Source organism: Gopherus evgoodei, chromosome 11, assembly GCF_007399415.2.
Source record: "Gopherus evgoodei ecotype Sinaloan lineage chromosome 11, rGopEvg1_v1.p, whole genome shotgun sequence".
In the NCBI taxonomy this organism is placed as follows: domain Eukaryota; kingdom Metazoa; phylum Chordata; order Testudines; family Testudinidae; genus Gopherus; species Gopherus evgoodei.
Window position 1 is genome coordinate 48,799,277 of NC_044332.1, and position 13,032 is coordinate 48,812,308.

The 13,032-nt window shown below is 40.5% G+C and overlaps 1 protein-coding gene across 3 annotated transcripts in view; it reads right to left on the reverse strand.

Moving 5' to 3' along the window:
• The window catches only part of TANC1 (tetratricopeptide repeat, ankyrin repeat and coiled-coil containing 1), a 195,289-nt gene that overhangs the window by 88,065 nt on the left and 94,192 nt on the right, over positions 1-13,032 (reverse strand). For all 3 annotated transcript variants that reach the window (XM_030579279.1, XM_030579280.1, XM_030579278.1), the window contains 2 exons: positions 8,277-8,407; positions 7,228-7,417 (listed from right to left, as the gene is read on the reverse strand). In XM_030579279.1, coding sequence (XP_030435139.1) covers positions 7,228-7,417; positions 8,277-8,407 — 321 coding nt within the window. The remainder of the gene's footprint in view (positions 1-7,227; positions 7,418-8,276; positions 8,408-13,032) is intronic.

The window sequence follows — 13,032 nt, forward strand, 5'->3', positions numbered from 1 at the left end:
ATATTGTATTGTAAGTGCTCAACTATTTCAAACTAAAGCTGCACACATACAGTATGCACACAGACTACTACTAGATTGCAGAGATGTATGTAGGAATACTGCAATGCAAAAAGTATGTTACAAGCAAGAAAGGAGAACCCCATTTTTCCAGCAAATAACTGCAAAGCTGCAACAATAAACAGAAAAAAATGATGTAGGTGAGGGTATAATTAAGTTAATTTTGACAGCATAAATTTTAATTATAGTGGAATCCATAAGAGACTTAAATAGAACTCTATAATATCTCTTTAAAATGTTATAGGAAGTAGTCTCAACACTTCCATTTGAGGTGTGTTCCCTAACTCAAAGAAGAAACAATTGCTTTAAAGAAATGAGTTATAACTGGAAGAGGCTCCTCTTAAAAGAAAGGAAATTATGCCAAGGCATGAAATGTGAGTTGAGAGGAGAAACCCCCATCTCAGTTGCCAGAGTGAGCAGTTGTCTGGTTTTCTAAGATCTAGACTTTTTGTTATTGAGGGGGGGGGCATTAAGAGCTCATGCTGGCACAAAATTAGTGTACTTTAAGTCCATTGTTAGGGCCAAATTTTGCCCTCAAAAGAATGTCACTCTCATTAACTTAAATAGCACTTAAATTATCAGTGAATTAATATAGCGCATAGCCTTAAACAATTGGCAAAATCAATTTTGTTTTCAACAAAATACATCGAAAATGCTGAGCATTCAGTGAGCAGTGCAATCATTTATTTGAAAATTTAAAGTCAAAATGACTAACTTTTTAGCAACTGGTTATTTACCACTATCTTACAGAAGCCATAAAAATTTTCAGAGTTTGGCAAGGAGTGTCTACCAGAAGAACCCAAGACTTGGTCAACACTTAACTGTTTTACCAGTCAAGCTTTATCAAGTCGGGAGGTGTGGGTTTTTTTGGTTTTAAACCAAAATAGATACAACAGTATAAAGATGCCTTATACTGGTGTAGCTTACATCATATCCTGAACTAGGTATATTGCTATAAGCATTTTTATATTGACAAAACTGCCTGCACAGTATGGGGGGGTTGGGTTTTTTTGTTCTGTTTTTGTTTTGCTGCTCTAGCTACACTAGTATAGTTAAGATGGCAAAACTTTTAATTATGGACAAACCCTAAGACTTTGGGTCATACCCTCAGCTCTGTTAATGACTTGATGTATGACCTTAGGCTAGTGACAACCTCTCTGATTCAGTTTAACAGATAGAATCATAGAATATCAGGGTTGGAAGGGACCCCAGGAGGTCCTCTAATCCAACCCCCTGCTCAAAGCAGGACCAAATTCCCAATTAAATCATCCCAGCCAGGGATTTGTCAAGCCTGACCTTAAAAACCTCTAAAGGAGGAGATTCCACCACCTCCCTAGGTAACCCATTCCAGTATTCACCACGCTCCCAGTGAAAACGTTTTTCCTAATATCCAACCTAAACCTCCCCCACTGCAACTTGAGACCATTATTCCTTGTTCTGTCATCTGGTACCACTGAGAACAGTCTAGATCCATCCTCTTGGGAACCCCGTTCAGGTGGTTGAAAGCAGCTATCAAATCCCCACTCATTCTTCTCTTCTGCAGACTAAATAATCCCAGTTCCTTCAGCCTCTCCTCATAAATCACGTGCTCCAGTCCCCTAATCATTTTTGTTGCCCTCCGCTGGACTCTTTCCAATTTTTCCACATCCTTCTTGTAGTGTGGGGCCCAAAACTGGACACAGTACTCCAGATGAGGCCTCATCGATGTCGAATGGAGGGGAATAATCACATTCCTTGATCTGCTGGCAATGCCGCTATTTATACAGCCCAAAATGCCGTTAGCCTTCTTGGCAACAAGGGCACACTGTCGACTCATATCCAGCTTCTCGTCCACTGTAACCCTGAGGTCCTTTTCTGCAGCACTGCTGCCTAGCCATTCCGTTGCTAGTCTGTAGCAGTGCATGAGACTCTTCCGCCCTAAGTGCAGGACTCTGCACTTGTCCTTGTTGAACCTCATCAGGTTTCTTTTGGCTCAATCTCTAATTTGTTTATGTCCTTCTGTATCCTATCCCTACCCTCCAGTGTATCTACCACTCCTCCCAGTTTAGTGTCATCTGAAAATTTGCTGAGTGCAGTCCACGCCATCCTCCAGATCATTAATGAAGATATTAAACAAAACCAGCCCCAGGACCGACCCTTGGGGCACTTCGCTTGATACCAGCTTCCAACTAGACATGGAGCCATTGATCAGTACCCGTAGAGCCCGACCATCTAGCCAGCTTTCTTTCTACCTTATAGTCCATTCATCCAGCCCATGCTACTTTAACTTGCCGGCAAGAATACTGTGGGAGACCATAACAAAAGCTTTGCTAAAGTCAAGGAATAACATGTCCACTTCTTTCCCCTCATCTACAGAGCCAGTTATCTCATCATAGAAGGCAATTAGGTTAGTCAGGCATGACCTGCCCTTGGTGAATCCATGCTGACTGTTCCTGATCATTTTCCTCTCCTCTAACTGCATCAGAATTGATTCCTTGAGTACCTGCTCCATTATTTTTCCAGGAACTGAGGTAAAGTTGACTGGTCTGTAGTTCCCCACAGCCTCCTTCTTCCTTTTTTTTAAAGATGGGCACTACATTAGCCTTTTTCTAGACATATAGGTAACAGGGTAAAGTACTTACCTACTTTACCTCACAGGCATATCTTAAAACTTAATCAATTAAACTTCCAGCTAACAGTGACCTCTACTAACATGTTGAGAGTTTTCAGTTGCGAAACAAGTTCATATAATTTTCTAAAGGAAAAAGTAAAAAACATCCACTTAATATTTACAGTAAGTAATATTTAAGGGTCCCAATGGACTTTCCCTCTTATCAGTTGCAGGTGCTTTGTTTTGAGAAATTGTGAGCCCCAGATTTATTTCAAAGTTGACCTATCTCCAAGGTAGAAGAAGGCAGAATGCTGAAAAAGTCAGAGAAAGGGAGAATACCATTATTAATGTATTCTTTTCCTTCTTCTAACTTGTGTGACAGCAAATAGAAAACTTCTCTTCCAAGATACGCATGTCACTAGACACGATAAGGGACTGGACAACAATTCTGCTAACTATCTTAAGACAACATGTTCTCAGGGAGACTCTGAGATAAACCACACTAAAAAAGATTACTAAGATACGAGGAATAAATTATTCCTCCATTTTGCTATGAAATGCTAAAATAGCTGAATGGTCAAACTGCAAAGTGAAATGTACTATAGAAGACTATATTATCACCACCAGTGCTAGATCACAGAGTGGAAATCAGCAAAAAATTCGTAACGGTAGAAAGAGGGAATACATTCGCCTGAAATTCTTTCCATCAGCAAAAGGTGGTGAATGTAGCCCTCTTTACTACATTGCAGGTAACTGACTTTCTGACTAACTGTAGATCTTGGAATATTTAAATTATTTGCTTTAACTAATAGGACTTAGAGGTGAGGACCTCTTCAATACATTTGTTCAAAATTTCTTATACACCTTAGTATCAGTCTTCTCCATATAATTAAAACCTTATCTGGCTTGTCCTCTTAACCCAGTTGACTGGGTTAAGAGGACAGGTATCCATTCATCCTCTGGAATCTTATGGATCCCACAGTCTCTTGAAGGTGGATAGGAACTGCCCAAGGCAGTCAGTCTCTTAATAAATCAGGCAGGCTTTCTCCCACTCCCTGCTCTTGTGAGGGAATGTACTCACAGTCTGAGGCTGCTCCTTTTGTTGCTCCAGAACTTTGAAATGTAGGGCATGCGCTTCGTTCTCAGCTGCTAGCTGCTCCATGTCTCTTTGGTGGGCTTCCATCTCAATGTCAGCATCAGCTTTGCATCTTTAGTAGGCTCTCTCCTCAGCTTCCTCCGTTTCTATTGTCTCTTTGATCCAGAGTTCCCTCATCCTTATTTCATGCTTATGTTCTTTCTTGGTTTCCAGGTGCTTTAGCCAAACCAGTTTTGCTGCAGCGGTCTCTGTGGCATCTAGAGTATGGGGATGCTCAGACTCTGCTCTCTGGTCAAAGTCTATGAGCAAAGCTTTCAATTCCTGATCTGAGTCTCTTTTTATGGGATAGTCCCCTATTTTTATATAATTTTTTCAAAAAGTCTTGTGCGTCAAGACCCTAATATCACTGTGATCCACTCATTGTAACTAAACTTTAACCCTTTAAATTTGATATTGAGAGTTTTAACTTTTAACAGCATTGGGTTATGATCTTTAAGATTAACTGACCTGTGGCATGTGAATCTTGTTACGACTAGACCAATCTGTCATGCTGTCTGGAGTGGCTCATGACTGTGAGTGTCTACCTCAGGGCAGACTGTCAGAAAACAGGGCAGATATCCCAAAGTGGGGGTGTGTTCTAGAATTAGATTTCATGAAGCTAGTAACAAATGTTAACTTCTTGATCATTATACCAGTTTTATCATAGAGTCACAGTCTGCTTAGACTCTCCAGTCTATCTTGCCACCCAGAAAACTAGACTTTGTGATAAAAGGTCACGTAAGCCAAAAATCACACATCAGGTTGCTCCCAGTCCCAAGAATCCAGTCACTTATCCCAGATCAATTGGTACTCTAGATCTTACTCCAAAGACAACACCGGTAGCCAAATCTATAGTAAACTAAAAGTTTATTAGCTAATAAAAGTAATTAGCATTATTGAGTGGTTAAAGCAGGTAAAACATATGCACAGGTGAGTCACACTTTGTAATTCCAAATAGTGGCAGTGATGTAATAAACTGCCAGTTTCTCAAAAGTCTTTTCAGGGTTCCCAGACTGTTTCTGGGAAATTCCTGCTTTGCATCTGGTACCCTTCCCTCTAAGGGTCCAAACAGTCCAGAGATGCAAGATCTTTCCCTGAATCCATATTTACAGCTTCTTCTCACAGAAAACAAGCTGACAGGGCCACTACCCATATGGGCTTTTCCTTTGATGATGAGAGTGAGGATGCATTTTGAGTCTTTGACCACCTGACCACTTGCCTTGAAATTAGCAATTTTCTGTTAAAGTTCTTCATCTGCATTCCTCAACACTTTTCTTGTTTGATGCTTTGATGAATTATTAAGTTACAAGGGTACACACAATGTAAATGTTTGCTACTACATCATAACAGTATACAGATAAATGAAAACAATGTAACATCCCGCTAGTTTTCAAGAAGTTTAAAACACCAAATACACTCCTATACATTTAACAATTACTCTGAGGAACGTATACACAAGTGAATTAGCCTGGCACCTGCCAGCATCACACCTTCATTATAACAAAATTTTCTAATCTTTATATTCTAATCTCTATATACAGAGATTACTAAAAATGTTTAGTGCCTTATACAAGTCAAAGAAGAAGCTGCCATTTTGACAACTGACTGATTTTAAGTAGAACTGAAAGGTCACTTTTCCAGTTAGAAGGCACTGGAACAGGGAAAGCCTTGTAGCTTCAAGTTAAGGGGATATTTTATGTTTGTTTTCTTATTGTAGGTAAAGTTAACAGTCATGACAGAAATTAATAATTTTAAAAAGGCTTAATTAGTTAATGAATTCACAGATGGTTTAACTACTAACTAACATAAGAAACAAACCCCTGCTGGTAAGTAACACTAAGACAGCAGCCTGCACTCAGGGATTCACCAGCCAGTTCTCTAATGGAGGTACTGAAATCATTACAAATATTTCTCAAGACTCTTTGTATTAGATGTTTCTGTCAAGCATCAGCATGCTCAGTGCTATATAAGTAGGGCCCTACCAAATTCATGGCCATGAAAAACACACCACAGACCATGAAATGGTGTCTTTTGTGTGCGTTTACCCTATACTATACCGATTTCATGGTGGAGACCTGCATTTCTCAAATTGGGGGTTCTGAACCAAAAGGGAGTTGCGGGGGGGGGGGAGAGGGGGTGTTGAATGGTTATTTTGGGGAGATGGGGGGGGGGATCATCATATTGCCACCCTTACTTCTGGGCTGCCTTCAGAGATGGGCAGCCAGAGAGTGGTGGCTTCTGATTGAGGGCCCAGCTCTGGAGGCAGCAGTGCAGAAGTAAGGGTGGCAATACCTTACCATGCCATCCTTCCTTCTGTGCTGCTGCTGCTGGCGGTGGCTCTACTTCCAGAGCTGGGCTCCTGGCGAGCAGCCTCCAGTCTCAGTTTTCCAGCTCTGAAGGCAGCGCCAATGCGTGCATCAATAAGGGTAGCAGTACCGCAACCCCCCCTAAAATAACCTTGCAACCCCTCCACAACTCCTTTTTGGGTCAGGACACCTACAATTACACCACCATAAAATTTCAGATTTAAATAGCTGAAATCATGAAATTTATTATTTTTTAAATCCTGTGACCGTGAAATTGACCAAAATGGACCATAAATTTGGTAGGACCCTACATATAAGACAGAAAAATAAGACTAAGCTCTTCAGGACAGAGGACAGAAAGAGAAGATGGAATACACAACAGCCCAGAGCTTTGAATTTTCCCTTAAGACGCATATTATTACTTAAATATTAAGGTATCTAGCAATGGTAAAGAAATTAATCCTTGACTTTTAATGTGAAGGCTGCTTTCACTACAGAGATACTCCTTCCATGCTGTGAATAACTGTGGGGCCTCTACATTCCATCCTGCCCAAAGTTATTGATTTTGTGGAGGATCACCAGAATTTCATTTGTCCCTTGTCACCCTGTTCAAATCCTCCTTCCATACCTATTAAGGTTGGAAAAACCTGCATTGTTTTTAATTAGCATGATCTGACTGTGCTCATGAACAGTACAGTACCACATCCCTGTAGCAGCAATACTAAATACTTTTTGGCTGGAAGCTAACAGACTGGTTTCAAACATCTGTGGGCATCACCATGGCAAAACACTACTGCGAAGAAGCACATGCCAAGAAGAAGAAAGAGACAAGGGAAGGGTAGAAGTGGAGGTAATTATCAGAAAACAGAGAAAGAACTGAAGAGAAAACTAACAAGAGGTATAAAGAAAAAGAAACAAGAGATATCAGAAACATGAACAGGAAAAGTTGAAAATGCACACCTGAAACCACAATGCTGTTAGAGAAAGAGCAGCACTTTTAAATCCTCTCAAGCATAGGAACTAGAGCCAAATTATTAAGTAGAATTAGACAGGAGAATATCTTGTGGTCTGGTCCTTCTCTAAACAACAAGAGAAGATACCTGTTAAGTATTAACATTACTAAGCATTTGGTTACTTACCTATAATTCCACTGTCCTTGCTTTCCAGTGTGGAGCTCGGGCTGCTAATGGTCCCACAGGGACTACCTTTATTAGCTGCTGTTTTGCCAATACAGCTATTCAGAGTTGAGCAGGGACTATCAGTGCTGGGTGACGTAGTGCTGCTTGTTAGTGTAGAGCAGGGGCTGACTCCTTGACTGGTTACTGTGCACTACAACATGAATGAAACAATTACTGCACAGAAGACAGCACATCATTTCATGAACATTAGAATTACTCAGATGAAATAGAAGAATGCCAAAACCTGAAGAACCCACTTCTGTGGGGATATTTAATTCCTACATTTATTCTCAGTGATTTGGGAGATTCAGAGGCATGTTCCTGAAATACTCTTTCAAAAGTGATGATTTTGAAGAAATAAAGGAGAAACACATTGTTCGAGGAAAAATCTGCTGCTAGACAGATTTCCTTTCTTTTAGACATTTTGTTGAAAACAAATGCTTTATTCATTCTCTCCATTTAAACTCTGGGATTGTCGTCTTTCTCACACTTAACCACCACTGAAACCTAAATTGATGTTATAAGATTTAGGAGGCCTGGGATAAGCATAAAGACTGATGGCTATTGAGGGATCTCAGTCAACACATGACATTTTTGTATAGATATAGGACATCAGACTCTCATTCTTCTCCCCTCGCTGCTTCCAAACACAGAAATCACAGAGCAGAAGTGAAACAGGGCTCAACAGGGGGGAAAGTGTGCCCCTCACAAGATCAGCTATTTTAACCATTACTAACATTTTCCCCTAACAAATCGTTCTAAAATTGATTGTATAAGCCAATAATTGTTAAAAATCTCACTGCCCTTTATTCTTAGGGGAAGGAATTGAGATCATTTCACAATTAAAAAGCCTCTACAGTTCTGATTCATTTACAAGTTCCATGACATGCGCTTTTATGAATACAGTCAAAAGTGTTTTGTTAAATATCAAATGACTGCAATTAACTCTTAGGAAAATGGTTCTTATCTCAGAATTAGAATGAGTGTTAAGGTATGTTCTTTTATCATACCATGGTTTCATTTTTTTCTTCTACAGTTATGTGTCCAGAGGTTGGGATCCCTTCTCCCAGTAAAAATCCCAATCTTGTCATCAGTTCTTGTGCTGCAGGTGAACAGTTTGATTCTTTATCAGACTTTCCTTCTGTACCAAAATAAAAGATTGAACTTTGATGAAGAATTACAATATTATACTTGGAAACTGTTGCTAGAGGTAAAAAAATAAATAAATAATTGAGACTGCAATCAAATCTCAGCACTGATTTTTCTATCTGCAAGGTTTTAGTTAATTGAATGTAATAGGTGCAGTAGACAAACGTCTTACTTTTTTACCTAATAAGCTTTAAAAGGTAGATTTGTCTTAGGTTCATTTGCATTTTTGTCTGACTTGTAAGATATGTTCAGTAATCAATAACCTAGTGTTATCCTCAACTAGCTGAGAGCATTTTAAACACAACAGTTTATGTCTACTGTCTAATGCAGGGGTGGGCAAACTCCATCCTGCCCAAGGCACCGCGAGGCCTGCATTGCTCTCTGAAGTGGCCGGCACCACATCCCTGCAGCCTCTGGTGTGTGTGGGGGTGGGGGTTGTTTGTTTGTTTGGGGGGGGGGAGGAGGTGGCGCAGAGGGCTCCATGTATTGCCATCACCTCCAGGCACCGCCCCCCACAGCTCCCACTGGCCAGGAACAGGGAATTGTGGCCAATGGGAGCTTCAGGGGAGGAACCTGGAGGAGCGGCAAAGGCAGCGCACAGAGTCCTCCCTCCTGCCCCTCTAGGGGCTGCAGGGACATGGTGCCGGCCGCTTCCAGCACAGCATGGCATGGGGCCAGGGCAGGCAGGCAAGAAGCCTGCCCTGGGCCTGGTGCACGCTGCTGCCACCCTGGAGCTGCTCTAGGTAAGTGGCGCCAGGCTGGAGCCTGCACCCAAAACCTCTCCTGCACCCCAATTCCCTGCCCTGAGCCTCCTGCTGCACCTCACACCCTTCCTGCACCAAAACCCCCTGCCCTGAGCCCCCGCCACACCCCTCCTGCACCCCAACTCCCTGCCCTAAACCCCCTGCCACACCCTGCATCCCCTGCCCTGAGCCCCCTGCTGCATCCTGCACCCCTCCTGCAACGCAACCCCCTGCCCTGAGCCCACTCCCACTCTCCACGCCCCTCCCTGCACCCCAAGCCCCCTTCATACACCCTGCACCCCTCCTCTGCCCCAATCTCTTGCCCTGAGCCCCTTCCTGCACACAGCACCCCCTGCCATATCCCGCACTCTCTCCTGCCCTCCAACCCCCTGTCCCAGCCCTGCATACAATTTCCCCACCTAGATGTGGCCCTCCAGCCAAAAAGTTTGTCCACCCCTGGTCTAATGTGTTTGATATTGTGTTAGTAAACACAAGATAAAATTCAACATCATTTCCAAGTATAGTTAAACCTTCTGTTTGTGAACGTTCATATAAGATTATGACTCCATTCCCATAATTTTTAATAGCAGTATTCTGGAAAGTTATGTGTATAAAAACAGAGGTTAATAATGAAACCGTTTTGCAATCTCAACTGTAGATATAGCAAAAACAACATACATTTTTGTGGTGCCATATTGCATTCAATGCCTGAACAATCTGTTGCAGAATCTCTCTCTTATTGTGTAATTGTGCTCCAGAATCTAACCTTAAATTTTAAAGTTTCTAGACTTTATAACTGCAAAGAAAACTTTTAAAATAATTGAATGTAATCAGTGCAGTCTTGTCTTCCAAAGAACAATAAGCTCTAATACAGGTAGCTTTCATCTAAACAGGGTGTAAATGCCAAAATATAAAAATGGCATTTTTAAAATGTCCAAATTGTTAATTATTTCACTGCTGATAAAGAAAAATATCTAGCTAATGTGCTAATCACACTCAAATGATTTCCCCACGTCTTCTCAGCTGCTAACATCCCTGTCACCTACCCAACTACAAAAACTCCCCTCCTCAAACCAACATCATACACCATACAGTTCTCTATTGTCAATTCAAAAAACTATGGCATCCAACCGCTTAGGTGCAAAAACTCAATTTATCAAGGATGTGAGTTAATGATCCAGGCTATTGCTCAAATGCATTAGTGGGGGGCACACATGCAGTGGAGGCTAAGATTTTCTCTGGTTTCTTCATCATGAAGACAAAGAATTATCCAACTAAACTGTTTGGATTATGCAGCCTGCTTGTTCTGGATTACATGCAGTGAGAGAGTGCCAGCAGTTCCATGCTACAATAATATTTTTTTATCTTTTTTTGGAGAGAAGAGTTGATCAAATCAGAGGACGGGGCCTCCAGCCTCAATCTTCCAACAATAGTGTCTGAGGAGGACTGTGTAAAAACCCACACTTCTTTAGCTGAATTTCTCAGGGTACTTGCTGGCTCTATGTAAGCATCATTATACCCAAGTTTACAGATGGAAAAACAGAAAGAATAAAAGTGAACTGCACAGATTAATAAAGTAAGGATCCCTTCCAGCTGGTGAAGCACACTAGGGAGGATCTGGAGACAGTTAAAGGATTCTTATAAGAAGGCAGGCTGCCCTCTGCACTTAAACTTATAGAGGACAATCAGAGCCTCAAAGACCTTCAACACGAATGCACAAATACATCAACTTATGCAAATACAAATCACAAGACCTGTTTATTTGATAGTTTTTGAAGCCAAAATTTATTATTTTAAATTTAAACTGTGTTATATTGCCATCTCTCGTGACAGGACAAAGTTGCTGAGCTGTACTTCAAAGTTCTGGTACTCTGATTGACTGATGTATCCCAAATGAGGCAGAAATAAAGATAAGCCTCATCTCTGAGCCTTGTACATTACCAAAAGGAAGAAATGGATTATTTGGGTACCAGACCTACTTCTTCATCTAGTTTCACATCACCAATTACACCTCAATGTGCTCTTTGAGAAGAGTGCATACACTTCTCAAATTGCAGTATAAGACATATCTGACATTCGGTGGGATTTACAGGGAAATCGCACCAAGTTAGTTTTGATTTCCACCTTCAAATTAGATGCAACAGTCAAAACACCCAACAACATTAAGTGCAGCTCAGCAGTTTGTCCAGAAGGCAATAACATTTCACTTTGTTTGTCTTGAGCTGCAATGAACCATCCAGTCCCACAACAGCAGCACTTTACCAGTCTAACAACCTTCAACTGATTACACATCTGTTTGTTTCTAATGTATATATTTCTTGTAGTTGTTTCAGTTCATTTAAAGCTTCATGACAAATTATCTAAGTATTTTAAAAGTATTTAACACTCCTCTAATGATATTGGGAAGAAGATATCTGTAAGGTGAACACCATTAGGATACCATTTTTCTGTAACTAAGATAACAGCAAGAGTGGTCATCACACATTATTCTTCGGATTTTCACATATATGTGTTTAGTATGATTTGAATGGCAAAATGTAGAGTTTTTTCAATTTCATTTCTATTCTGTATGCAGCTGGAGCATAAGCAGTGATTTCCTCTTAAATTTATAGCTGTTGAATATTATACGGTAATGATATTTCTGACAGGAAAGCCAAGTTACAATTAAAAAGGTAAATGAACTTTAACCATGCCAACTATCGGAAGGCATTAGGTGAACACTGTCAAGCTATTTTCAGTATTACAACTCTCTAATGCATAAACCTCAAAAAATCCATTCTAAAAATGAGTATTTTTCTTTTCATATACACTATTATATCTAGGGAGGCACCACAAAGTAACAGAAATAGTAGTAGTTTGTTTGTTTGTTTTTTTGAAAGGGGTTGCAGTTTCTCTCCCTTTCCCAACAAACATGGGCCCATAATACACCACAGGTGACCACAACAACTGGCAGCTTTCTTATCTGCTGAAGCAGCTAGGAATTGAAATCTTTGAGTTTCTGTTAGGGCTGGTTGAAAATTTTCCATTAAAATGTTCGGTTTTAAACAGAAATCTGGCTAAACAAATGTATTCATGAAAAGTGTCTGCTTTCTGTAGAAATTTTTGATATTCTGTTTAAAAAATCCAAAGGCTTGAAATGCAAAAAAAATTAGTTTGAAACATTTTGCTTTTTGATATTTCACCAAAAAGTTGACATTTTTCATGGAAAGTTTCAATAAAAACAGGGAATTAGTTTTCTTGTAAGTTTTCCAGGGGGTGAGAGGCCCTTTTTTGACCATCTCTAGTTTCTATAGAACCCATGACCTTCAGCATATCTAAAAGCTGCACAGGTAAATTACATCTGCATTGTTGGGTCCATGATAGGACTTCTGTTCTTCGCCTTTCCAGGTTTTAGGAAAATCTTTTGGGGGTATTTTTCAAAGTGTTTGATTTTGGTTTCTTTTAATATAAAGCCCTGTATTTATTGTTATAAAAGTTTTATCTTAAAGGAAAGTTTGCCCTAAAAGTAGCCAAAATACTCTCATCTGGAAGCTTATTCTAAATAACCCCTCACCCCCACCCCTCTAACTTCAGCTCTCACATCTTTGCGCTTGGTTTTGTAGCTGCACCATTCCTGTTTTCTTGGAACAACAGATGGAGGTGAGCTTGCTCAGGCAGTTGTGCCCTGGCCGACAGATAGCTATGAAAAGAAATCAGGTTCAGGGCCTTCAATTGACAAGAAAAGTGAGCTGAGCCCCAAACACGTGAATTGCTATAATTCAGTCTGGGGTGACAACTGCACGAATCTCTGTTACTAGATCCTCATCTTAGAATAAAGGACTCAAAGAATTGATGCTGTTGCTATCTGTCATACAAAATCAACAAACAGTCCAGC